Here is a 25,843-nt window from a genome sequence, read left to right as displayed (position 1 = left end):
GCCTCTACGTGGTAGAGCTTTACAATATCATATCCTTTCTTTCGTTATAAATTGAGAAATGGAGATTGAAAAAAAGTTTTGTTATTAAAATGCACTTCAGTAAAATACGTCGCATGTTTGTTTTCGATGTGTGTCAAATGTTAACATTTAATTTGCAACAATGCCACAAAAATGGAAAATTTTACAAAATTAATATTACAGTATCATATCTAAATCTATTATGGTCTACGTCATGCATGTGTTACAATGGCAGTTGCAAAGACACGTAATCCATACATAATGAGATCACAGCCCATCCAAATCGCGGCCTCGCCAGTGAACACAGCGCGCTACACGTAACACTACATAAGTGAATCAATTAACTACAAATACAGCCATTGTACAACAAACACCGGAATTAAATGAATGCCGCACAGCCTCACGTCCTCCATAACTTACACCCGAATTTATACCGTAATTACTTGTAATAAAGTTTATATTGGACTGCTGAAAGCTAGTGCATCGAGGGAAGTTAATAGAGACTTTATTGTGTGGGCAGTAGGATTGGTTTTCGGTTGCGCTGGGTGTGTTTTGATAAGGTTCCGGTCAGCGTATTGAGTTTGTGTAATGTGTTATTTGTCGGCTCTGTCCATTGTGGATGTGGCTGCGAGGGTTATTGTGCTGCTAATGTTTGGACGCAGGCTTTTAATGGCTCTGTCTACCTGTTTGTTTCTACCTTTGTTCTTTACAAATCGATACACTGGCAAATTCTATTTTGACTTTATTATTAAAGTAGGTACATCAAATTCGTTTCATTCTGAAAATGTAGATCAAGACTATTTCTTGAAGTTATCAAACCCGACCTTTGACATATAAACCTTTTTTACACTGCGCAGATATTGATGCAGTTCATACAATAAATTAATTAAATACAGTACATTGAACGCAAGTCATTATGTACCAATAACAGTGGATCTACAAAACTACCGTTTTCCCGGTGAATTAAACCTAACAAATACCATGAAAAGATATGAATTACAGTCGATAATATGTTGTTACACTGCTATTACTTTACTTTAATTTTTAAGGACTATCGTTTTCATATCGCTATTTAAATGGATCCAAAGATTAAAACCAAAATGGAGAGAGTGTTTCTGTTCTTCATACTGTTATACAAGAATAACAATAAAATATACAAAAAAAAACTCATGAGTAACAAAGAGTTGACGCAAATAAGGTTATATATCTAAAAAGAGACAATACTATAAATAATTCAAGACATGCACATAACAAAACATTATAGCTCATACTCGAACTGCCATAAATATACCTCGCAACATATAAATTAATATTTATAACTTATTTCAATAGCGCGGACAAAACCACATTTACTTTATATAGTGAGTACCCAGGCAGGTTGCGGAGAGGTACACTTTTAACATAATATATTATGGACAAAGCTCTTATGTTTATTAGTGAACCATTGAATAAAAATATTTCTTTTGTACAATGTTTTCGCCTAATATTTATGAGATGATATACATAGTTTGTCTTGATTCCATTAATACATGTTTTTGTTAAGGCAAAATTAAAATGAAAGGTATCATTCAAGATACACTATATTATATATTTTGAAAAGAAATATTCAATTAAGAACCGATTTTTGAATCCCAGATAACTTTTATGTGACAAATATGTTTGACAGTTTGACAGCTTTTGTATAGAAAATATGTCAAACGGCCATGTTTATTCCTCAGATAGAAGTTAACTGATGATTGAAAAATCGGCCTTAAATCAATAAAATATTAAATTATTCAGTTGACTTTTGTAAAATGAAAATAATATTAAAAATAATCTTCGATTGAATTCAAAAACTACAAATGTTTCCAACAGCCTCGATTCTATCGGCAATACTATTAAAAACTAACCTGTACCTACATAAGAGTACATCGAAATAAAAGGCATATAAACCAAAACCTCGAGCGCCACATTGCTGTGGTGTGTCACATAAAATATTTATAAAGAAGGTTCACTCAACACTACTTATAGAAAAATGCATTAAGAAAATATCATGTGTCATCATTATTCGATTATTCGAAAACAGAAAAGCTTAGGACTGTTTGCACCTGGTCGTGCAATTACAGGGTCAAACCCCAGAGGAAAAGGATGACCTATAAACTTGCTGCATCATTATTTGAGGGGTTTTGAAATAAGAGCCTTTTACTATAATTTACGGTAAGCTGGTTAACAGAAAGAGAAAAAACTCATTTTTCAGTTTATGATCATCATCAGCCTAGCCTTTTCTCAACTACGCTGGGGTCTTCTTCCAGTCTAATTAATCAACCTTGTTGCCGTAAAAATAATGATGGATCTACTATGAAATAATATTAACGATACTATCATGTACACAGAAGTCATTTTCTCAAAAAGGCTTAAATACGGAACTGTTTATTTGCCAATCGGTATGATAATATGTAGAGTCACCCACTATGGGCGCAATTTATATTTGACGATCCTTCTGCAATTTATTTTATGATGTAAATATCATCGCGAATAAAATTGTTTTGATGAAGCGACGCCTGTCGCGTCACCGCCCCTCCGGGACCCGCGGCAGGGGGAGGGGCTGAGGCACAGGGAGGGGGGGTGGAAAAAATGAAATGAAAATAATGATAAAAACGTCGACACGATGTCAGGGGACCGGCATCCCTTCGACGTAGGTACATGTACGTAGATTGATTTTGTTCGCGATGCCTTTTTGTTTTTGCGATTTCGCGTTTTGGTTTTGTTGTGCCGGAGACTATGGTCATAAAATAAACTGTATTGGGAAATTGTTAACAAAATGTTAATGTTGTTTGATAAAATATTATTGATTCTCTATAAATGTCAGTTCACCGGTCTGAAAGTGCAGTTACGCTTAAAATTATGAAATAGAATCAGGATAGCATAAATTATAGAGCTTCATCGATATCGGCCGTTAATGACGATGCCACAATGATTACAATAATAGCCTCGTGTTCATGCTAGCCTGGTACCGGCGATGTGTTGCCAGTCTGATTAATGAGCCTGCCTAATGCAACATTAATTAAAACTGTTATTGGGGAAAATACTCGAATTCAATAAAATTATCATTATGTTAAATTGAAATACATTTACTTTCTAACTTTTTATGACAGTAAAATGTACTATGTATAGAGAGAATTATTGTGTAGTCATGGTATTTTTTCGATACACATGAATTGTATTACAAATACTAGTTCATCGTCGGATGTTTCTGCCAAGTATAAATACTGTATGAATGGTATATGTGGCTTATTATTTTTAATTTGCGATAAACGGATTTAAGGTAGAACCATACAGATACTTGTACTGATTCGCACGTTTGATTTACCAATATGTTATTTCATTGCAGACATAGTGTATGATCGAAGGTCATTTCTAAGACCCTTTTTTGTTAATTTGTTTGTATCATAATTTTACCCAATTGTTTTTTCTCACCTTCAGATTTTGTTGCAGTGAGCAACGGCGCGCTGAGCGCGTGCTCGCAGGTCGGCATGGACAAGGACGGCAAGAAGAAGCACACGCGGCCCACGTTCAGCGGACAGCAGATCTTCGCGCTGGAGAAGACTTTCGAGCAGACCAAGTACCTGGCCGGGCCCGAGCGCGCCAAGCTGGCGTACGCGCTCGGCATGACCGAGTCCCAAGTCAAGGTTAGTTAACTTAAACTTAGCAAAGTCAACATTAATCTATTCAAGATTGGTGAATTATAGTAGAACTTTTTGAACGTCACAAAATATATCTATAACTAGCAATTAGGTCGGGCGGCTTTCACCGTTTCCTAAGTGCTCTTGCTGTGTAAGAGAAAAGGCGCAACACTGTACAACATGACAGAATACGCTGTATCTCTTTTGAATATAGCAATAGTAAAATTAGATAATCAAGGGACCCCGCACTAATAAGCAAGTGCAAAGGATGGTGCTGTAACTATGACTGAAAACTTTTTCTCTTCATTATAATTATCAATGGCATGAGTTTGTTGTTGCGTTGATCTCCACAGCTGGAGTACTTCTGATGTAGTTAAGGGTACTTGCTACTTTTTTGACGTCCCCAAAGTGCTATTTCACAGCCGAATCCCGATCCGAATCCATTTATACAAGATAAATGGATTTTGTTTGTTTTTGTTCTCGTTTTTCTGAGCCTCAAGAATATGGCGACAACTTATGTGCTCCAGGGTCAAAATTGACTGAACCATAGTATATTAATCCGGGAAAAATCTTGAAGTAAATACATATACTTTGTTTGCAAATAGCAAGGTTTTTGAACGTTAGATTTTATTATAATCTGACTGACTACATACTTAGTTGTTGTCGTTAATATTCAAGAAAAATAATTTTAGCAGCAGACGCGACATTTCACTAATGGCTGCATCATCGTGTTGACAAGAGAAACGAAGCGAGTTTTATAAACGAATTACTTATGAACCGGTAATAATATTTGTGTAGAACATGAGTAGTACGAATTCTGGTCCAATAGAGGAACACAATAAATGAATATTGAATAACACAATTACGTAGAGCTAGGAATCTGCCTACTGTAGCAGGGCCTGGGCCGCGACGGCCGAGTGGGGCATAACACGCGGCTCTCCGTCGTAATCCGATTACACAGATTGAAAAGTCAATCACTTAGGAGTCGGTCGCGGGGCGGCGCGCGGCGCAATCAAACGATACGCTCTATTAGTGAGGATTAAACAACGCGACATGTGGACGTACACACTCTGTTTTGTTTTATTGTTACACATCAAACTCATTTAATGCCGTGATTCACAGTTTTACAACATCGCCACCATTCTGATGATACCATTTTATGAACGTTTCCTTTTCTAATGTCCAATGTTTATTGAGAAACACTTTTATTACAAGTTTATGGTCGAGTCGAAAGTGTTTTATGCCTTACAAAATATTAATATTTATTCATACCAAAGTCTTCCAATACTAATTTAATGTACTCGGATTACGGCATGTACATTAAAATCTCTAGGTATAGCAATAAAAATTATCTATCGACGTCGTAAACGGTCTAACAACTGGCGATCATAGCCGAACAAATTTTACGAGAGATAAATTAGCATCTTAAATGAAGCGTCCCCGCGGGCTGCACCCTGCACAGTGAACTAAACACATCATGCAAAAGGATCTTTCAATTACACATAAAATAGGCGTAAAAAGGCGCAGTTATATGGGACTAATAGGGGTGCGACGTGTAGGGGCCGCGCCGGAGGGCCGCGTGCGGTCACGCGAGTGCAGGCTTCAAGTGAAACTTTATTCAATTGCGATGCTAACTGTTCGTGGTTCTACATTAGTTAAGTACCCTTCAAAGTGACAGAAGTACCTGATCCTAGACATGTAAGAATAATTAACTTCTATACAACTCTATACACACTCTTAAACTACAATATCGAAATATACCGACATCTTATAAGAGCATACTCAATAAAAATATATCGATTCAAATTCTAAATACGAAAGCAGTTACAAAACGCAGCCAAATCTAATATAACTCTTAAAGTTTAAACAAGTCGATATAAAGTTTGATATGAATGCAAATACGGTGCTTGGTTTTAAGAGCAGATCAATATCGTGAGTCTGTGATCCGAGATGCGTCGGAGCGCAGCTTCCCTTGTCTGAGGGGCTACAATCATATTATACTAAGTGATATGCGCTATTAAGGGGTAGGCCGGTTGCACACATCCAAACTATGTGCTCTGATTTAAGTTGGTTATGACGTGAATTCTGTTTGTGTTTTATTTTTATATTTTAAATATTAAAAATAAAGCAGTTCAAATTTACTGTCGGAATCTAGTATTTTTCTAAACATTAGACGTGTGTAAAATAGTCATCAAAATTAACAGAGATAGCGCAAATATACAGCCTCAGCCTAATGACTTTTCTACATATTATACAAAATCTCCAATCAATTCTGTTAAAATTACAACAACGCAAAATCACTAAAATTAAAAAGCGGCCGAGTGTGTAACCCGCTTAACAGCTGTATGACTGTATGACGCTGTAGCGAGTGAAATGAAGCGCACACAATGAGATTAATGGGCAACACTCATTGCGCGGAAACTGTTGCGCACTTACCATGCGGCGATGTGCGCGGGTATGCGAGAGCGCGGCACTATGACACTACATTATAAACGATGACAGAGCAAAATGTTGAGATCGAGTTCATTAAACTTATTTTGATTTTATTTGCAATGTCGATATTTTTCGTGTCATTCTTCAATTTATATATTTGCTACTTGGCTTGCAATAATTCTATTTGCAACAGTAATTCCGGAAAGTATAAAAAATCATTTAGCTGAGATAGATTTACTATGTTTTGGGTAAAAAATATGTTATACGGCTAGATTTAAAATGTCTGTTCGTCGAGATAGTGACATTTGCAAGCGATTCGACTAAGCATAGTTCGTGCATACCGCAGTTAAAGTGACTTACTGAATGCATATCACTAGCATCATGAGTTCGTGACACAAAGACTAGTTTCAAGTGAAGCACCCTAACCGAAGCCCTTAAGCCCGGAGCGACCTAATGGTATCAATACACAAAGGCCAACAATCCTTTACAATACTAAATACGTATCACACAATGCGTTTTCACAAATTGGACTCAAAAGCTAACGTGCGAAGGGATACCCAACCACTTTCTTAAAAGCCGACCTCACGCGAAAATGAACTCTACAACTTTGTATTAAGAGTTTGATTGAGTGTAAATGTAAGTTTGTGGAGTCATTCAATTCCCCTACATGGGTGTCATAGCTCATTTGGCATTCGATAAAATTAATCCGTAGGGAAGATTAACAGAGGGACCGGTGTTTACACATGTGCAGTGAGCGGGCGAGCCCAGCCGACGGGAATGCATAATGCAATTAATTCCTGACTGACGACTGTTTATTTAATAACTATATATCATAGTTTCAATGTCGCTTAATTGTTGCGTTTATTAAGTAATGGATTTATCTGTTTATTTTATTGTTTTGGTAGATGGCATCAGCAATCTCTTTCGCCGATTGTTAAATAAAATCTCAGTTGAAAACGAAATACACCTTATTCAATATCCAACCTCTAGTTGAGATAGTGAGTACTATTATAAAAACATAATGACTCATCTAATCCGAGCCGTGTGAGTCACATGTCTAAGAACTCTACGATACGCAATAAATCCCATCGATTCCCATAAGTCAAAACGAAAACAACTTGAAATCAGACCTCGTTTTTATAACCCCTGAAACTATACGGTGGCTGTAAAAGATAATCCTCTAATCCGCGGCGCGGCTCACCTCGGTCTCGTTCACTTTACAACTATGATATACAACCATCGTAATAAGTCGCCCTTTACGCCATAACTCCGCGTTCAAAATGCAAATCACTGCGTGTCGTTATCATTCCTTTTATTGTAGCTGTAAAACACCAATGAATTAGTTGTGACCCAGCGATGGATGCTTCCCACAGCGATAGATGTGTTTAGATAAATTTATTGTTGTTATCTGCCTTTTTTATTTTTTCGTTTTGTGGCTCTTGTTATGATTCTGTTTTGCGAATTTTGTTGCAGAGATCATTAATTTTTTAAATGTTTATTATTAACCCAAATAAAGCACAGTAGGTTTATTTCGGTGCGGTTCCTTTTTAATTAAAATAAGGTGTCAGAATAAATTCTTCATTTAAAGACAGCAAAATATTAGACTTTAGAAACAACAAAATCAATTTCCCGGCTTACCTTAAAACAGTCTAGGATTCGTGTACAATAATTTGAAATGTCCAAAATAAATGACACAGAACCAAAAACACGCATATCATATCATAACAATTATAACGGGCTGAATTAATAACGAACAGGCAAACGCTTAAACAAAGCGAGCCCGCACATAATAAACGCAATTCAGTTTACGAGACTAATGACGTCACAGATAACATAAACTGCAGTTTAAACTGATCCAGATCAAGCGCCGCGCGCCGGCGAGGGGAGCTCCTGCTGCATATTAAATTATTTTGATAGATCACACTATAATTTTATTTTAATGTGTTTTGATTAAACGGTCTCCATTCGCTTAATGGAGGACCCTTTTAGTGAATTTTAATCACTTTTTTCCGCGACTGTAAAGTGATGGAGTGATTTAAAAATGTGATAAAAGTGAACGATCGTAGCTTTAATTTGTAGTGATGGATATGCATGGATTGTAATGATGCTTCGGGTAATGTGATGCGTGAACGGGTTTGTATTTACGCGGCATTAAGAGAGAAGATTTAATTTTTTGTACTCTTATTAAACAAGGGATAACTCTCTTGTTGGTATCTTTAGTAACTGGGTTAGTGTGACAAAAGATAGTTGTACTTTAAAAAAAAATATCTTCATTTAAACATTAATTAGATGTCGAATTTAATATCCAAAAGAACAAATTTTATTTTTAGTTGATAGGTATTAACAATTTTAACAACTTAGTATTCTAAAACGTGGTGAAGTTAACAGCAAAATAATGGGTGCACTTACTTTTAGTATGATTTTTTATTTTTGAGCTGAAATTGCATTACATAAAGCTTCTACATAAGGGCAGAGCGGTTGCAGAAGCGTTGGAAGTAAGACCTAAACAGGCGAGGATAGAAAATCGTGGATAGATTTTGGGGAGTCATTTGCCTAGCAGAGAGACATAGTGGGTTAGATAAAAAAAGAAAAATTAATACTTATTACTTATTAATTCAAAATCTCATACTATACTTTGACATCCAAGTATACAGCCTCTTAGGACGCATCAACAAATAGTCTTAATGGGGTTCCTTTTTTGATCAGAAACCTTCACACATACAAAGATCTTCAGTATCTACAATGCTAACATTAATAATGAACAGATACAGCCTCCCTACATATTATCTGAGTACAGCAGGTACAAGACAGCCACACACGTGATCGAACAACGCAATTATGTACGACATACTGTTATGAGGCGACACGATCAGTTTACGACGGCATTAGCATATCACACACGCTAGGGAGACGCCTGGGTTTACCTGCTCGCGGTGTAGGCTAATGTAGGTGTTCTTGGATAATTTGATGAGTTAAGCTTTGGAATGTAGGTTTATATGGAAGTAGATCACTGTTCATTGCTAGTTGCGCTAGTTATCTTTTCTTTCTTTATACTGACAGTCAGTTTGTGGGTTGTCCAAATGTCGACTGGTAAATTAATATTTAAGGTATGTATTGACTGGGCTAACACTAATCTAATGCAACACCCGTAAAGAAACAAAATGCTGCGTCCATGCATTTCGTACATTTTAGTCAGTGTTAACTTTTCTCAAACGACTTCTTTTATATTTGCTTACCGTTACTTGAATTCTTCGAACTGGACGAATGGATTTTGTGAATTATGTTGTTCTAATAGCTGTAATTTTTACATTTTGAATTTACGGATTGTCGGTTTTTCAATAAATCTTGTATTCAATTAATGTATATTCTTGTATCAAAAGAATTGAACTGCACACGTCACAACACTGGTGTAAGATTACAGCATTGTCTGGATAACAATTAGCATGCGATCATCAGCGTACACCTCATAATTAAATTTACATATTCACGTGTCATATGTAATGTTCTATATACAGATTTATTGTATACATCTGTACAGCACTGTATAATCAGTTGACTATTGGTTGACGTCGCTAGCTGTCAGAGATAGGCGTTCGATAACTTAAATGTTTGAATATGTTAGGTCCCAATTTCTGAAATTATAATTCAGATCAAAATCAAATGTAATTAGAATCTACTGATTGAAGTGTAAAGCATGTATTTGTAATTGTAATTGCTACTTGCTTTCGTACGGACAGATACAGGTTGATTCTATTCTTTTTAAATATTTGCTTTTCAAATCCCGCTACATCACACGCGGCCGGTGCTCGACACCACATCAAATATAATACCAATCACGTATAAAACAACGCCGCTCCCAATCCTACTGTTATTTGTCAAAACAACTGTCATCCCAGTTTTGTTTCACAATCGATTTGTTTAAACTCGACAGCGATGACGTATATCTGCCTAAATTCCCGGCTAAATCTATCCGACAGACGACCATGATTCCATTCAGCCTGTATACACAACAAACAACACAAATCAAATTTCAACTTAATTCAGTGGGGTTTAGAGCTCAGATTTGTTTGGTCGGAGCGCGGTTAGTGAAGTGATCAATCGATCGGTTCGATGACAGGCGGGAGCTGACGATAATCGCCGCTCATTAGTCGAACGCGAGTCGCAGTGAATCGATTCGGCGTGACATCTGCGTTCTCGAATATAATCCGCGAATGGGATATTTTTAGTGTAGTGCACTGATTGCCTTTCTATTTAGTTCTTGATGTATGTAAATTCACAGATATTAGTTTTGAGAATAATAAAGTATAATCTTTTCAAGCACACGTTCTGAGTGTTTTTATTTGGGCTGTCGGACTGGCTGAAAGATGAATGCTGGATTTCATGAGCTTTAGTTTAAATTTTTGAAGGTATGTTTATCTTGCGGATAGGTACCAAATCTAATCTTATGACACACAATAAAAATAAATACGAGTACATAGCAGAGTTATGTAGTTGTCAATGAGGTCGTTACGGGCGCGGGCCCGCGCGGGTGCTACGGACCCCTAATTGATTGGTGCGCTAACGACGCGTTTTTAGGGTTCTGCACCCGCGACGTTGTGAGCAACCTCCTTATTTATTGTCTATAAATTATTTTGATGGTTGTTAGAGATGCTTGCTCGGTTTACTGTTGCTATTCCCTTCTGCAATTGTTTGACGAAACTTCTGTTGACTATGAAGGCAGTTTGTGTACAGTATTGTACACATTCAATCACATTAGGAGACTTTGTGATTCTCCGGTGTCTAAAATTAATCTAATTAGCCTAACAGAGCATGCCTCTAATAGACTTTTTTCATATTCAGAATACAAACAAAATATCCAGACCACAATCCCATTCTCAGCTTAAACTAATTTGTATTTCATCTCGCCACTTATATATTACAACCTAGAATCAAAATCATTACTAATATTATAAATCTATATACTAATCATTACAAACTTATTCTGGCGTTACATTCTCTTCAATGATATGCATGAGTAGTCCCAAAGTACCTTCCACCTGACTTCTTTAATCCATATTTGAAGTCAGCCGAGCATCACACAACAAAAACGTGATGAAACACGTCGCGAGTCACCCGCGTGACGGCGTGACGGCGTGACGTCGGCGACAGTGTTAATACCCGCGACTCTGTCCGCTGACCGATATCACACCTGTGATCAACGCTGTTAAGAGGTATCACAGGATTTGTTTAAATAATTGACTTTGCTCAAACTCATACAAGGGAGAGTAACGTTTAGAGCGTATTTAATTTTTTCAGAGTTATATTAAATGAAAGATTTTTCTTAATACAATTAATGCACGGCTTAAAAACAATGAGAAGTTTCAATCAAATTAAATAATTAATTGTTGTTAAAACGTTGTAATTGAAAAAATGATTATTACGATGATATACCGTCTCCTTCCAAAGGTTGGCAATCCTTTGGGTTATTTGCAATCTGAACACAGCAGCGCAGAAGAGCGTTCTAGTACTTTTCTAATCTGTAAAGCATAAAATTATTATTTTGTTGTCCGGTAAAGCAAAGACAGCAGCCAGGCTGTTTACGTAGACCAGATAAAAAATACAATTCCTTGGAGTGCATCAATACACAGACGGACAAAAAGCCAGGCCACCGCGTGGTGTGCGGTGGAATCAATTAGGGCACGGCCGCGCACAGCTGAGACCAATGATTAGGGGCTGACGAGGTGTGGTGCCGGGAGGATAATACTCTTTTGTATAAATCATATCTTTTTTAATTTCAAGTGACTCTACATTCCACTTGAGATGAATAGTAGTGCAGGACTCCCGTCGCGAGTTCAAAATAGTGTCAAATTGAATACTGCCGTTGTAAACTTGTCTCGCGAGACGAAAAAGAAAGGAAGGAGCTGTAAAAGAAGTTTCTCTTACAACCTGGCCTTAGAGCAAACACTTAAACACTTCAAAGTATAATTAGCTAAACTGAAGCTCTGATGAAATCTCTACATGGTTACACCATTGAGACGCAACACAAAGAAAGTTAAAAACATAACAGAATAAAAAAAAATCAATTTAAATGCAGACGCAAAAGAACTATGGTTTTTCATACTCATTTCAGTCTCTTTCCTTTCACATTCCAAATGTTTGCAATTCGGTATTAAATTTGGCAATCACTAACACAAAAAGGGGTCCTCAATATTTTTATTTATTTCGTAACTCAAAAAAATAAGGCTCAAACCGCACTAACAGTGGCTGCGCATGTCGTAGGCGTGTCGCGAGTCGCAGTTGTGCCTCAAACGATTACACCGACAACAACTGTTGTCCGCAACATTAACATAACAAAGCGACTGCGACTGCGACTTATTTGTCGCATGATGAATGGGCTTCTGATGCGATCGGTCGCGGTGTGAGTCGCCAAATATTGTAGCCGTATTTGATTTTAATTGTATTGCAATAAATAGGGGTTTGTTTAAGTTGCGGCCGCTGTGCGTAATCGACAGATTTCTGTGATTTATAATTGAACAACAAATAAAAGAGAGAATCAATTTTTATGGTTTACTATGTTATTTCGATGTGTCATTTTACCGTGAACTTCAATAATTATTGGGTAATGATATTTATTCAGGCATCGGATGCTCATTTTGGTCAAAGTGGTACAAATCATCAGAGTATGGGAATGGTATCGTATCAACATTTAGTCAAGTTTCTTAAATTAAAAATACTTTAAAACATTTTAACTTTCGTTATCGAGTTGCTAGGTGTTGATTACTTAATTATGTCATAAAATCTTACACTTAAGACTTTCCAGATTACTCTTTACTTTGTGTTAAATAAGTCTGCCACGTTACTTCTACATATTCGATTAGTCTACATACCCTTTGCGGTAAAAGAAAGTTTCCTTCCAAATTATTTCAAAACAAACTACCCACATAAGATTCAATAATTGTGTAAACGTGCACTACATAAGGCAGACTACAGAATGATTATCACATACAAGACTGGGTGTGGGCGGGCGGCGGCGTAGGGCGGCGCCCATAAAAATGCAAATGGCGTGTCGACGCGATCCGTCGTATCAATCACTGCGCTCCTTATTATTGCGGGGCGCGGGAACAGAGGTTGTTGTTTAATGTGAGGTTGTAGAGACTGCAACTTGGTTGTAGAGATTACGATTTTAGAAAAAAATACGATTTTAAAGTAGGCTATTTTATTTGAGTGCCCTATATTTTAATACCTTTATTAAATTCCGGTGTTAAGTCTTGTTTGGAATAAAAATAAAGTAGTTTATTGATGCAAAAAAAAAACCTTTTTTATAAGAGGACTTACAATTAGGTTACAGATTTAACGTAATATATTTGGTAGCAAAAGATGGCTTAAATAAAAAGTGTACATATTTTAAAATACACTCTATTTTCAACAGCTCCCTTTTGGGACAGAAATTCCATACAAATGTAACAGTAGAAATCCGCACAGGATTTCAAACGCCACTTTAATCAAAATACCAGTAATTATTTTAAAACCCACACACAATCACCACTCAATACTCATAACCAATTACCTGCATCCCACGCCCCATTTGCTCTCAATACGAGCACACCGTGTAAATATTTGCTCACCACCTTATAAAGATACACATACGTCGATAAAGAATCCAATTATATATATCCAATAGTACCGATATAAGCGTCAATAATTATAATTTTTAATTAACATTTGTCAGCAGTCACGGACGGATCGTTTCCGGCTAATCGGTTATTGTGGTTATAGTCGGTCGACTACGCATGATATCGACTTAGCATTCGATTAATTTTACTACACGTTGATTGGATTATCTGTATCGGAATAGGAATGCCCATGGAGATGTCAACTGCATGTAAATTGAGGATAAAAGTTTAATTTTGAGCTAAGCTTTTCAGTTGTATAAAAGAAATCAATGGATTTAATGGTGTAATCGTATTTATGTGGTCCTAGACGAAGTAGGAAACTTTCTATTGCGGGAAAAAAATGTTTTCTCTTCATCCAAGAGGTAGTCGGATCAACTCAAAACAAAAGAATGTGAGTCGTCACGTTAATCACGCTTAGCGAGTTATAAATGTTCCGTTCTTACGATTCTCTAGTCAAACACTTAGGGCGCACAAACACACAATCAGTCAGTTTTGACAACGTGTTTACGAGCAGATCCGTCGCAGTCGCGGGCGCCTCGTTATCCCAGATTACCTTAAACGTCGCCAAATAAAACGATCCCCGGCTTCGTACAAACGGCACTACAGTTTTACGCGAACAAACAATTATTTATTGCTCCGAACACCCTATACATACACTAAACGCAAACTAAAGTGAACTCTAACGCGACCGAATAGAACGCGGTATTGAATGACGAGCCACCGATCCACAGTCGAGCAAGATTAATAGGGCATAAAACGTAAGATAATACAATATACAAGAAGACACGTTGTTAACCGTTCCGTTTTGAGACGGTGTTGAGTGGCTCCATCCGTCTCCCTCGCGCGTGTGTGGACTGGTACGTCTGTCTCGTTCACACAGTTTCAATTATCTGCCTAATCCTTCAATTACGTCGACAGATGTCGCCCGCGTCTTCGAGCTTATGTGCCAGTTTAAAGTACCGTCCGCAGAGCAATTACTGTTGATCGGACAGATTTTGTTGGCTTTTATTGGTAGAATATAATTAAATTTTCATTGATTTCGTAATGTAATTTATTTGTTATTGGTTACTTAAGTCTGAGCCGGGCCCCGGCGACGTTCTATTTCTCAGCTCAAACGAGGAAAGGTGGAATATTCTTAAGTAAAACAATGATATTTTTGAGAGTAATTTATTCTATTTATTTTATTCTATTATGTAGATATAACGCAGTGAAATTCATAGGTATAAAAACCATAAATGGTTTTTACTGGTAAAGCTTAGCTTCAAGAACTTTAATCAAAACAAAACTATTTGGTAACTAACATTAACGGAATAATAATGAATGTTTACTGTATTTCGGACTACACATAAAAAATCCACGCAATTAATTGTATTGGAATAATTAATTAAATAAATACAGATAAATTGGGAAGTTTGTGCTATCGTTACATTGCGGCGGTCCCTTAAGGGTACACGAGTTAGCTAATAATTAATATTATAATTAATGTTGCAATAACTGAAACCGCGGCACGCCATTAATCCGACCCCCCCTGCCCCGCTCTCCCCCCCCCCTCTGATACCCTGGCCTGTTCATTAGGATGTTTTTACAATGTCGCACTTAATTTAATTGGGTTATTCAAATCGACCGTGTTTGTCAAAGGGTGATATTGTCTTAATACCGGAGAGATTTGATTGGAGTCATAAAATGTAGGCGAAGTGTTGCTACTGCTTCGTCTATGGGAGGAAACTTCTTCGATAGAACATTATTACTGGGTATTATTGTAGTATTTACTTTCAAATGTATTACAAGGAAACCAGTGTCCAGAGCAAAAGTTGCAATAAAAGCGCTTTTTTTTTGGCATTGCGGCCCTTTTTTGCCTCTTGTTGATAGTGATATCTCACTAAACTTGTTTTCTAGATAACCTTGAAACTAAAGAATGGAATTGATTGGCGTGAGAAGGCGATTGTTATTACAATTATTAAGTAGCAACACTAGCAACATTGAACTTAAGCTCCGTTTCGGTAAAGGGGGTTAGAAACATTACTCCAAGTAAGAAATAACTTCATCGAACAAGACAAATAAGTCTTGGTCTATGGTCACTCAGGCCATACTAAGTCTTATTCGTAATAGATCAAAAGTATTAGCATTCCAGTACCACATTCCGCCGGTCACAGACACTATCGCGCCGGAGACCTGATTATCACATAAAAAACGTAACAAACAAAAATCAATTAACTTTATCTTAACACCGATGTCTAAACGAAGGAAATTAACTATCCGCCAATAATGGTAGCGGTCTTATCTGTCCATCGGTTTAATATATCACTGGCTAAACATGGACAATCTGTCCGTCCGTCCGTCACAGCGACAGCCCTGACAAATGAAAGCGACCGACCGCCTCATCGGAATAACGCCGATAATTATCTCCGACAACATTAGCAACCCAAATTAAACCTTAAACTCTTGTGAGAACAGATCAAAATTAATTGCCGCCGAAATTTAAAACGTCTTACATGATTCAGAAAACTCTCTAAGCCTCACAATCTAATTTAAACTTTAATTACAAATGTTAAGGTGAGATTTGGTTTTTCCCGTTAGCGTGCAGTTAGGCTAGGTGTACACGACCGTGTTCATGTTCGATTGTCGTGTCAAAATGGTAATGATGGCGGGTGACAGGGCGGAATATCGTTCGGTAGCGGCCGACGATTTCATTAATGACATTAGACACAGTAATGAGTATTTAAGTCGGCTCCAGTGGCAGCAAGCGATGGAGATAAGACGCCGCAGCTTAATGCGTGTACTACATGCCTTAGCGGCTTCTTTAGACAAGCCTGCCAGGGGCGCACTTGAAGCGGCTTTGATTTTGTGGATTTAAAGTTAATGTACTATTGTACTGCTACCTACCTATTGTACTATTGTATTTTGATTGCACATGATAGGCGTCCTAAGGAATGAGTAACAGAAATTGTTAGAGTATGGAATGAAACTATGTTGTTTCAATCCATGGGCTTCAAACCAACTTCGTAAAACATTACATCAAAATTTTATTACTTGGACTCAATTTGAAACATAACGGATAAATACGCAGACGGCTATTTTCGCATTTATATCATTAGTGTTGATATAGAGACCTCACAATCAGTCCGTCGACTAACCGACAAAAAATAACTCTTGGCACTAGTTTTTATCTCAATCTGTATCTATTCATTAAACGGTAACGGCGTAACATTAAACACATTACATCTTTAATCATCAACATTAATATTTCTAATTGACTCGTATGGGCTGCGCGCGCGCACCTCTCCGTGAATCATTATGATCAGCCTTACCTATGACAGCGTGTGAGTCGCTACACGCTACACAGTTACACACGGCCGCACTTGTCCGCGACGGATCTCATCGATTAATCTGACAGCTTGGGAACTGACCTTATGTATGCCCGAATGATTGCTACCTACATATATTAAATTGGTTACAAGAAGAATTGGTTTGCGACGCTTGTCAATTATTTTATCCTTGAATTAAAAATGAGTAAAAATTGGTACTATTAAAACTATGCAATTGCCCTTTGGATATCAAATGGTAGCCTAAAAAGCTGAGATTTCTGCCATTTTATAAGTTTACGTTTCTATTGTTTCTATCTTCGTCTATGAAATATAGAGATCTAACAACATTAATATGCTTGTATCAAGAGCAGTTGCAGCCAGTATGGGTAGTGCAGGAGCGCCAGGGTAGTGCTGAGGTGGTGTCGGGTAGTGCCGGGTGCGGTCCATACAATCGATAGAACATTATTCATAGCAGGCGCCGCGCCGCGCTGCCATCGCAAACGAAAACTATGGAGGCGAAGACTCTTCATTTTTATATAACCTATACATATTGTAATAAAGCCTGCCCATTCTGCCTGCCCATCACGTAACAGGAAAAGATTTGAACCTATTACTGGCCACTTGAAGATTTAAGAGTCAACTCGATAAGATTCTACGGTATAGGTCATTTAAAAAAAGTAAAATCGATCTATTACTTTTCAAATTGATCTATTTTTGCCGCTTACTCCAAAAATGTTTGCTAGCCTAGCATTCCTATTATGTGCCAAAAATTATCCACTTTCGACTCCATGGTTTTCCTGTCTTGCATTGAGTGAGAAGAGCAGCTTCGCGTCGCGAGCAAGATATTGTACCGTCTACAAATGTTACTGCGTCACTCGTCTGTACCAGCGTCGAGATAAAACTATCACTAGATATTGAATCAATGGTACCTGCTGCCGTTTGAGATATCAAAGGTTTAAATAAAACGTTTATGATGGACCTAAGTTTTGACTTCATAATTTTTCACATTATCTTTATTATACAAAGTTTACTTAAATTTTCATTAAACCTAACTCTGTGTAGACTAGAACCACATGTTTTTTCTCCAAACGTTTTTACAAAACCATACCCAAACAAACCTCGATAATTTCAATGAAAGACCTCAAATATAAACACAGTTAATATAAGCTAGTGTATGATACAAGGCTCTCCTCGTGTAACATTAGCGCGGCAACACGAGCGGCACACGCGGCGCCCATCTTAAACACATTAGCCATCGATTCGGCCAGTACATGTGTAGCCCTCCTTACACAGGATAGACAACGCAAAGTCAATATGCGGGAATAATAATAAAAGAGGATGGTTGCCGCATACGTATCGTTTTATTATCGTTATATTATCGGCAATGTATCGGGCCGACTTTACTTAGTACGTACTAGCTGTTCTAGTATGTTCTGTGATGTCGCGGATTTGTTTTGATGTATTCGGTGATATAAAAGTTTATTCACATACTATACTTTCGGTTTTTATATCAGAATTATTGCTTTTTCCTTTTGACGTAAATGGAAATGTTTAAGATTTTGTTGTCTTACATAAAACGGAATTATATTAGCAGGGATATTTTAACTGATTAGTGGTTTGTTATCAAAATAGTTTTTCATTGTTGACTATCTCCAAAGCCTTCACCATGTCTAATACTGTCAGCGATTTATTGAGATTCTGAATTTCTTTAAAGAATTCTTATCTTATGCTATAACATATTTTATTAGGTACATCCCTAAGTTCTATAGGCCTTTTAGTTCTGAACATCTTCTTAAAAATCTAGGACTCTAGACTAAACTCCTTTGTCTTTTACACGTCATCAAAAGTCTAGCTCACCCAACCCTCTCCCTTATCTAAAACACAGCTAAACAGAAGTAATCAGTGAGAAGTATTCATTATAGCAGCGAGCGGCTCTCGGCAGTATCGATATGTATTCATGAATCGATTGCCGAGCGAATGGAATCGAGTCGGCGGTAATATCGATATGATGGCTCATCGGGTTTTCATGCTCTTACTCATGTACACGCCGGGTTTTCCTCAAGTTTTCCTAGATTGGTATTAGATTGCCTTGTTTGGGGACTCTACAGATATTATTTAGTACATTTTGTATTATAGTAGTACTTTCAGATTTATGTAGATAGTGGTGCTATTATTTAAAAAGCATGAAAAGATACAGACATTCTTTAATCGAAATAGTTACCTATTTGCTGCCTTACCTCGTTATATTTATGCATCATTCGATATATGAAAATATTTCCAACATGGACAGCCTATAGGTATTAGTACCTACTTCAGAAAATTTTGAAAAGAATGCATATTTTATATATAGTTAACCTGATCAGATATTGAATAGGACATTAGCACGACTTGAAAGAAGGACAGTGTTTCAAAGATTACGAATAGTTTTATATTGTAGGTGTGGCACTCGCTTCACTAAAGTGCCGTCACTATAACTTGGTAAACGGCGCTCGTGTCCAGTCCTCGTATACTGCGGGCCAAGAAAGTTGTACGACTTACATTTTCTTACATCTATCGATAATATCTAGTAAATTAAACCTTAAAAAATATCTGTTTACGTAGGTATTACGTATTTTATTAAATCTTATAAAAAATTGAGGAGGTACAATGATAAAAAACTCGTGTGACGTCACTTGCCAGTACGCTTTTTAGTAGCAAGTCATGTTTTTAGCCCCCAGTGAGAAACTAAGTGCTTTTTTAATGATGTGATACAAAGAAAAATATGTATTCCATATTTCTTGAAAATCTATCTGACTGACTATACAGATTTATATTATTATATTTAGGCATGTATCCTATTTTAACATTAAGTAAATAAAAATATAAAAGGCTCAGTATTACTGGCTTGAAGTGTAATGCGCGTGTTAGTGATGTTATTGGAAAACTTGGAGCTGAGCGCGATACGATGTAGCTGGCAGCTCGGACCGCTTCAAATGCTCCGGATAATGCGCTCGTTCTAACCGCGGTCACTTGTTTTAGCGGTGATTGTATGGTAATGGGTAGTGATCTGTGTTACAGTTTTGATGTCGAGTTCAAATTAAGCAGATATTTTGGGATTTCAAGTTTTGATAATCTAGGATTAATGTCTAATCTCTAAGGCTATGTCGTAAGACTAATCTGTTTCGTCTATTTCCATCAATAATCTCAAGCGTAGATATAAATGTTGTTTTCCATGAATCAAACAGACAAGCACATATTCTACTACTAAGGACTTTGGTTGGTCATACGTACATAGATCTTATTTACACCGTCCATCCGCCATCATAACATATAATAAAGTAGGACAGATAGCTCACAGTAAGCAAGTTGGGACGTCGCGTAAATCCCTCGTAAAATAGCGCTGAGTCGACGTCACGCGGTCGTTGGCGACGCGAGTTGATCTACTGCGGCGTGCCTGCCCAGTGATCGTCAACTGTTTATGATGCGTTACACAACCTGTCTAGATTTTATATAGGGCATGTACTTACCTGTAAATCAATAGACGAGAGAGGGGATTGTCAACATTTTTTAGGGTAAGAGTCTTTTTTTTTTGCGTCTACATGATTCGTAAAAAAGTATGTTTATTTTTATGCTAGCAATTGGATACTTAATATATTAATTATTTAAATTGGTTGCGGGAAATTTCGATCGCTCTGAAAATTAAGTAGTTTTGTGGTGGGCAAAGAGAGCAACATTTTGGCTAAGATATAAAGGTACATTCAAATTGAAAATAGCCTTTTTTTACAATTTATACACAACTCAAAACAGTACAGGTAGAAAAACATAAATCGCATATATCAGGGGGCTCAACAGTGTAACAATCGCGTATTTTAGCAAAATATCGGAAGGCTCGTACGTATCGGACTGTCACGTTTAACAAATTTGTTAGGCAAAAAATACTGGGGTCAGAACCCATTTATTATCCATTTTGTCGTGTGTATCGCGGGTCCATTAATAACCGGGACTTATCTCTCTCTAATCTGCCTCTCATTGCTTTCCGCGAACGATTCTTTTTCGCGCCAAAAAACGCCGCCATATTGGCATCCGTGTAAATTTATTGCGCGGATTAAATGTTTCATAAATAATAACTGTGAGGTGCGTTGATTACTTCTGTGTTTGTTTAGTTCTAGTACGTTTTTATTTATTTATTTTTCTATGAAAAAGAATGAAGATACAAAACCAATTACAAGTAAATACTTTCTAATAAAATGACGCGTTTATGTCTTTACAGTTACAATCAATTTACTCAAGTTTAAGTTACGATGAAACCACTTGGCAAGCTTAAGCTCATACATTTGATTTGCAACTACGACTTTACCTCACCAATAACAATCTTAGATTTCGAGTCTATATTTTTCCATCTTAAACCACATAAGTAAGTCCTCACACGTACATAATTGTAAACAGCACACAAGCCATTGTTCTCGCAGCGAGCAGGCGGAGCTGCCTGACAAACAAGCCGATACTTTACATACATATGTAGGAGATTTTCAATTTGTACCGGCTTGATCCCGTTTTATCGGGCCCTCGCCAGGGGATTGAGGGATCGCCGGAGAATGTTTTTGTGGGATTCAGGACGTTATTGGATGCCAAATGAGTGATTGAAGTGTTTGTTCCCTTGTTAAGATAGGCCGGAATGTTTTCGCAAAAACTATTTATGTTGGCTATAGGTTTTATGATGTTTTTGTCGGCTGTGGTTGGTAGTGGTGGTGTGGTGGCATGATATATGTTGATGTTGTTGGTAACTGTTTGGTGGGGATACATTTGATTATAAGAAGTTAAAGGTGTTTAGGTTTGTTCAAGAGCAAATATAAATCTTAATTGGACCATACATACAAGCTTTAATAATATGAGCTGATATTAAATTCAAAATTAAATATATCAACGAAAGCGTTTTTCTGTTTCTCTTATATAGGATATAAGACCGTCTTACAAAATAAAGAATGTTTAAAATGTAAAACAGACATTTAAATGCCACACCCCCAAAAGCCTGACACAGCTCCAACACAACACCCTTCATAAATAAAGCAATCAAAACAAACTAACCCTAGTATTAACTAAAGCAGACATTTAACTGAACTCTCTGAATCGTATTACCAATTCGTGGGCAAACAAAGCGTTTAAACCATTATAAGGCTGGTTACACATCATTTAAAATTCCCCCGCAATCGGTGACGGCCGATAAGACGAGTGAACGCGTTCGCAATCCGGCGACGGCTCATAACGTCGCTGTAATACCTTAATTTAAATTTAAATGACATCTAAGCTCCGGCGATTGTATCGGCGGCGTCATTACACGCGCTGGGGGCAGGGGAAGGGGGAGTGGGGGGGGCAGCCGGCGAAACGGTTTTACAATGCTCTTGTATGTTCAAAGTAGGTTTTTAAAGTAATTATTTGGTAAAAAGTAATTGAAAACTGTACTTTAATTTAAATTGTAACAGTTGTAGGTAAAATAGGTAATATCAAAAGCAGTAAAAAGGCATCAAAAGAGTTTAATAAAAAAAGATGTTTGCAATAATCACACTGAACCAAGAATTTCTCAGTGATAACCGCAGAGTAACCACAAACGCCATTTATATTTGTAATTCAATATATCAGCACAAAATTTAACAAGATAACATACAGTGAAGCAATTTAAAAAATATATCTAAATTTTATTCCACACTATAACACGCGTAAAACACTGCAACACAAAATCACTTTATATTTCCCCGGATTTTATTCGGTTATGCTGAATTTATTCCCCCAAATGTGGCGAGTTACAAACGGCTAACACGCTGATGATCGGCTTACATGGTGATAACAGGGATTACGGCGCGTGTGCACACACCCTTACTTTAAAATTCTAAATTTGTTGATAGATAAGGATATTGAGACCGTGACGTATGTGCTTTACAGATAGAGATAGGTTTTTCGTTGAATTTTACTGAGAATGAGACGAATAGACGAATAATTCAAGTTATAATACTTTTAAGTAAGATAAACTTGGTGTAATGAATAGATGAACTTGTTTCTTAGCAATGTTCAAGACCTGAATATTAAATATACTTCAGGGTCTTGTGTAAATTCCTTAAACAATGAAAACATTTAAGATTTCCCCAGATTACTGCGGTCGTCCTGACCCCGTTAACGAAGCACCTCTTTAGATAAACAAATGAAGGTACAACTAAAAACACAACTCACTCCAATCCCCAAAATAAAATCTCATTCCAATTTTAAACTTACAAACACAAGATCCAACTTTTTTAATTACACAAAAAAATCTCGAAAGGAACTCACAAATTAATAATAAAGGTAGGCTGAATCCATTACTTGCCTTCGTCTCCTATCAAAAATCTCTGCCATTTCATTAACTAAAAAAAAAAACGAACTGTCACCGAAAAAGCATAGATTAAATTTTAAAGGCACTTTTTCTAAATTAATTAATAAGGGTGAGGTGACTGAGGGAAAAAATTAAATGTCAAAATTACAACAAGATTCGCCTTAATTATGTCGGCGGGGGCCGCTCCCGCACTAATTACATTTTCTTAATTTGCAAACTTTCTTGACTTGGCTCTTTGTGTTTTGAACTATTAGTTTTTTTGTGTCGTGCGCTGAATTCGGAAAATTCTCTTGTGATTTAACTTTGGATTTACAATTACATTATTATGATGTTTTAATAGTTTCTTTTATAATATTGTACGAAAAATTGTTGGTATATTTTACTGTTTAAATATTTGACGCTTTTGTTTCTAGCTTGTCAATTTTAATCTTACATTTACCTTGTCCTCGACTTTCAGCACTCAATTTAATAAACAATATAAGTTTCAGGCATTTAGCCCTGCTAGATCTTAAAGCCATCAGTATGTAGGGTGTATCTTTACATGTCACCCAGAGTGAGCGCCCTCAGCCGCGTGTTGAGAGGGTACAACATGTCTAACGATCTCCTCAGCGTGTCGAGTCTCTGCTCCTCACCAACACGCAGCGCCTTGGAGCACATAATCTGTATAGAGCGGACGACACCCCCGCGACTTTACTGCCGGCCCCCGCTAAACGCGCCACATTAAAAATTTTATTTTCACTTCAAGTTTGTACAAAAAGGGGTGTATTTTTTCTCATAGCCCACCGGGGACGAGCCAAATTGAAGATAATTCAGTTTATCGCTTTAATATCTCTTTGTCTTTCAAAATTTGCAAATGAGTTTTTTTAATAACGCCAAATTTGTAGCGGCCTTCGCTTCCTCTAATCCTTTTATGATTTATGGCCGTCATGCGGATAGATACTTGGATAATGAAGTTTCCGTTTTATTTTGTTTATGAGATCCCTTTACTTTTTAATCTGATTGTTACATCTAAGGGTTGATTAAAATGTTGTTCACTTAATTTTCAATTCGTTTACATATTTCAAGCCAAATGTTTATAAAGTCAATATTTTCAGTAACATTGTTAGCAAATTGCACAAAAGTCCTCCCACAGAATAAAAAATAAAAGTGCATGACAGAGCCAATAACAATTCAAAAAACAATGTTTGCATATCAATAGAATGCATCGGCTGCGTTTGCCTTCCCTCGTCCATTAGTGGCGAGCCATCGATCAAACACACAATTCCAATTTACCCGATGCCACAAATTCTTCAAAACGACTGTCCGATCTCGCGCAAATAAAGATAAAAAATAAATTGGCCTGTGGTGGTGTTTCAGCTCTATGTTGTATTTGTGTGTAGATAGGAACTGCAATGTATGGGCGGCCGAATGGATTTTATTGATAGGTCTTTTTGATATCGCGAACTCTTTATGTAAGCGAACTATAATAACAGTTTTATACAATTTGAAATGTATCAAATCGGTTCACGATGACATCAACGCAGAAATAAATAACATTAAATATTTTTGCTTCAGTAAATTTATTCAACAAATAAACTTCACATTTCACTCCAATTTTAAATTAAACGATTTGTATTTACTGTGTTATACAGTTAGGTACCATAATTGAGTGATTAACTGCAATTAACCTGTACGGTTCAATTTAAGTAACTATTAAGATTAAACGGGCAATTAACAAGCATCGTTAGTTGTACATATGTACATGTGTTTTAATGTTCGGTCTTCAATTACTTTGGCTTTTCGTACGCGAGACAAAATATGTTTCCAAAATACTGTAATATTGGTATATTCAAGATAAAATTGTTGGAGAGTCTCCAATGGAGACTTATCTATACTCTATATATATACTCTATACTAATATATAAAGCTGAAGAGTTTGTTTGTTTGTTTGTTTGAACGCGCTAATCTCAGGAACTACTGGTCCAAATTGAAAAAATATTTTTGTGTTGAATAGACCATTAATCGAGGAAGGCTTTAGGGTATAAACCACCACGCTGCGACTAATAGGAGCGAAGATACAATGGAAAATGTAAAAAAAACAGGACGGGTATAAATCATAACTTATATCTTCTTCTACCCACGGGAACGAAGTCGCGGGCAACAGCTAGTAGTAGCATAAAAATAATACCGAATACCTTGTAAACCACGCTAGCTCACTGTTCGCTGGTGAATTCAGATTCTAAATTTGGAGTTCAGGTTTCCTAACATTGGTGTCTATAATTTATTAACAAAATATTTATAAATTTGAAAAAAATCACATTGGTACCTTGCTTACTTTTTGATAGAACCTGCACCTCGTGCATACAAATCTGATGCACAGAACCTCAAGGTTGTCACTGCACTCAATAATAAATCGTTTTATTTAAAAAATCTAAGATTGAAAACTTTTGTACG

At 36.8% G+C, this 25,843-nt stretch overlaps 1 protein-coding gene across 1 annotated transcript in view; it reads left to right on the top strand.

Moving 5' to 3' along the window:
• The window catches only part of LOC113499375 (homeobox protein Nkx-6.2), a 44,466-nt gene that overhangs the window by 12,001 nt on the left and 6,622 nt on the right, over positions 1–25,843 (top strand). Inside the window, exon 2 of the mRNA XM_026879842.1 lies at positions 3,481–3,686. Within this exon, the coding sequence (XP_026735643.1) occupies positions 3,481–3,686 (206 nt within the window). The remainder of the gene's footprint in view (positions 1–3,480; positions 3,687–25,843) is intronic.

Source organism: Trichoplusia ni, chromosome 12 (genome assembly GCF_003590095.1).
Source record: "Trichoplusia ni isolate ovarian cell line Hi5 chromosome 12, tn1, whole genome shotgun sequence".
Taxonomy (NCBI): Eukaryota; Metazoa; Arthropoda; class Insecta; order Lepidoptera; family Noctuidae; genus Trichoplusia; species Trichoplusia ni.
The sequence above is the reverse complement of the archived record's forward strand: the minus strand, read 5'-3'. Positions and strand labels throughout refer to the sequence as shown.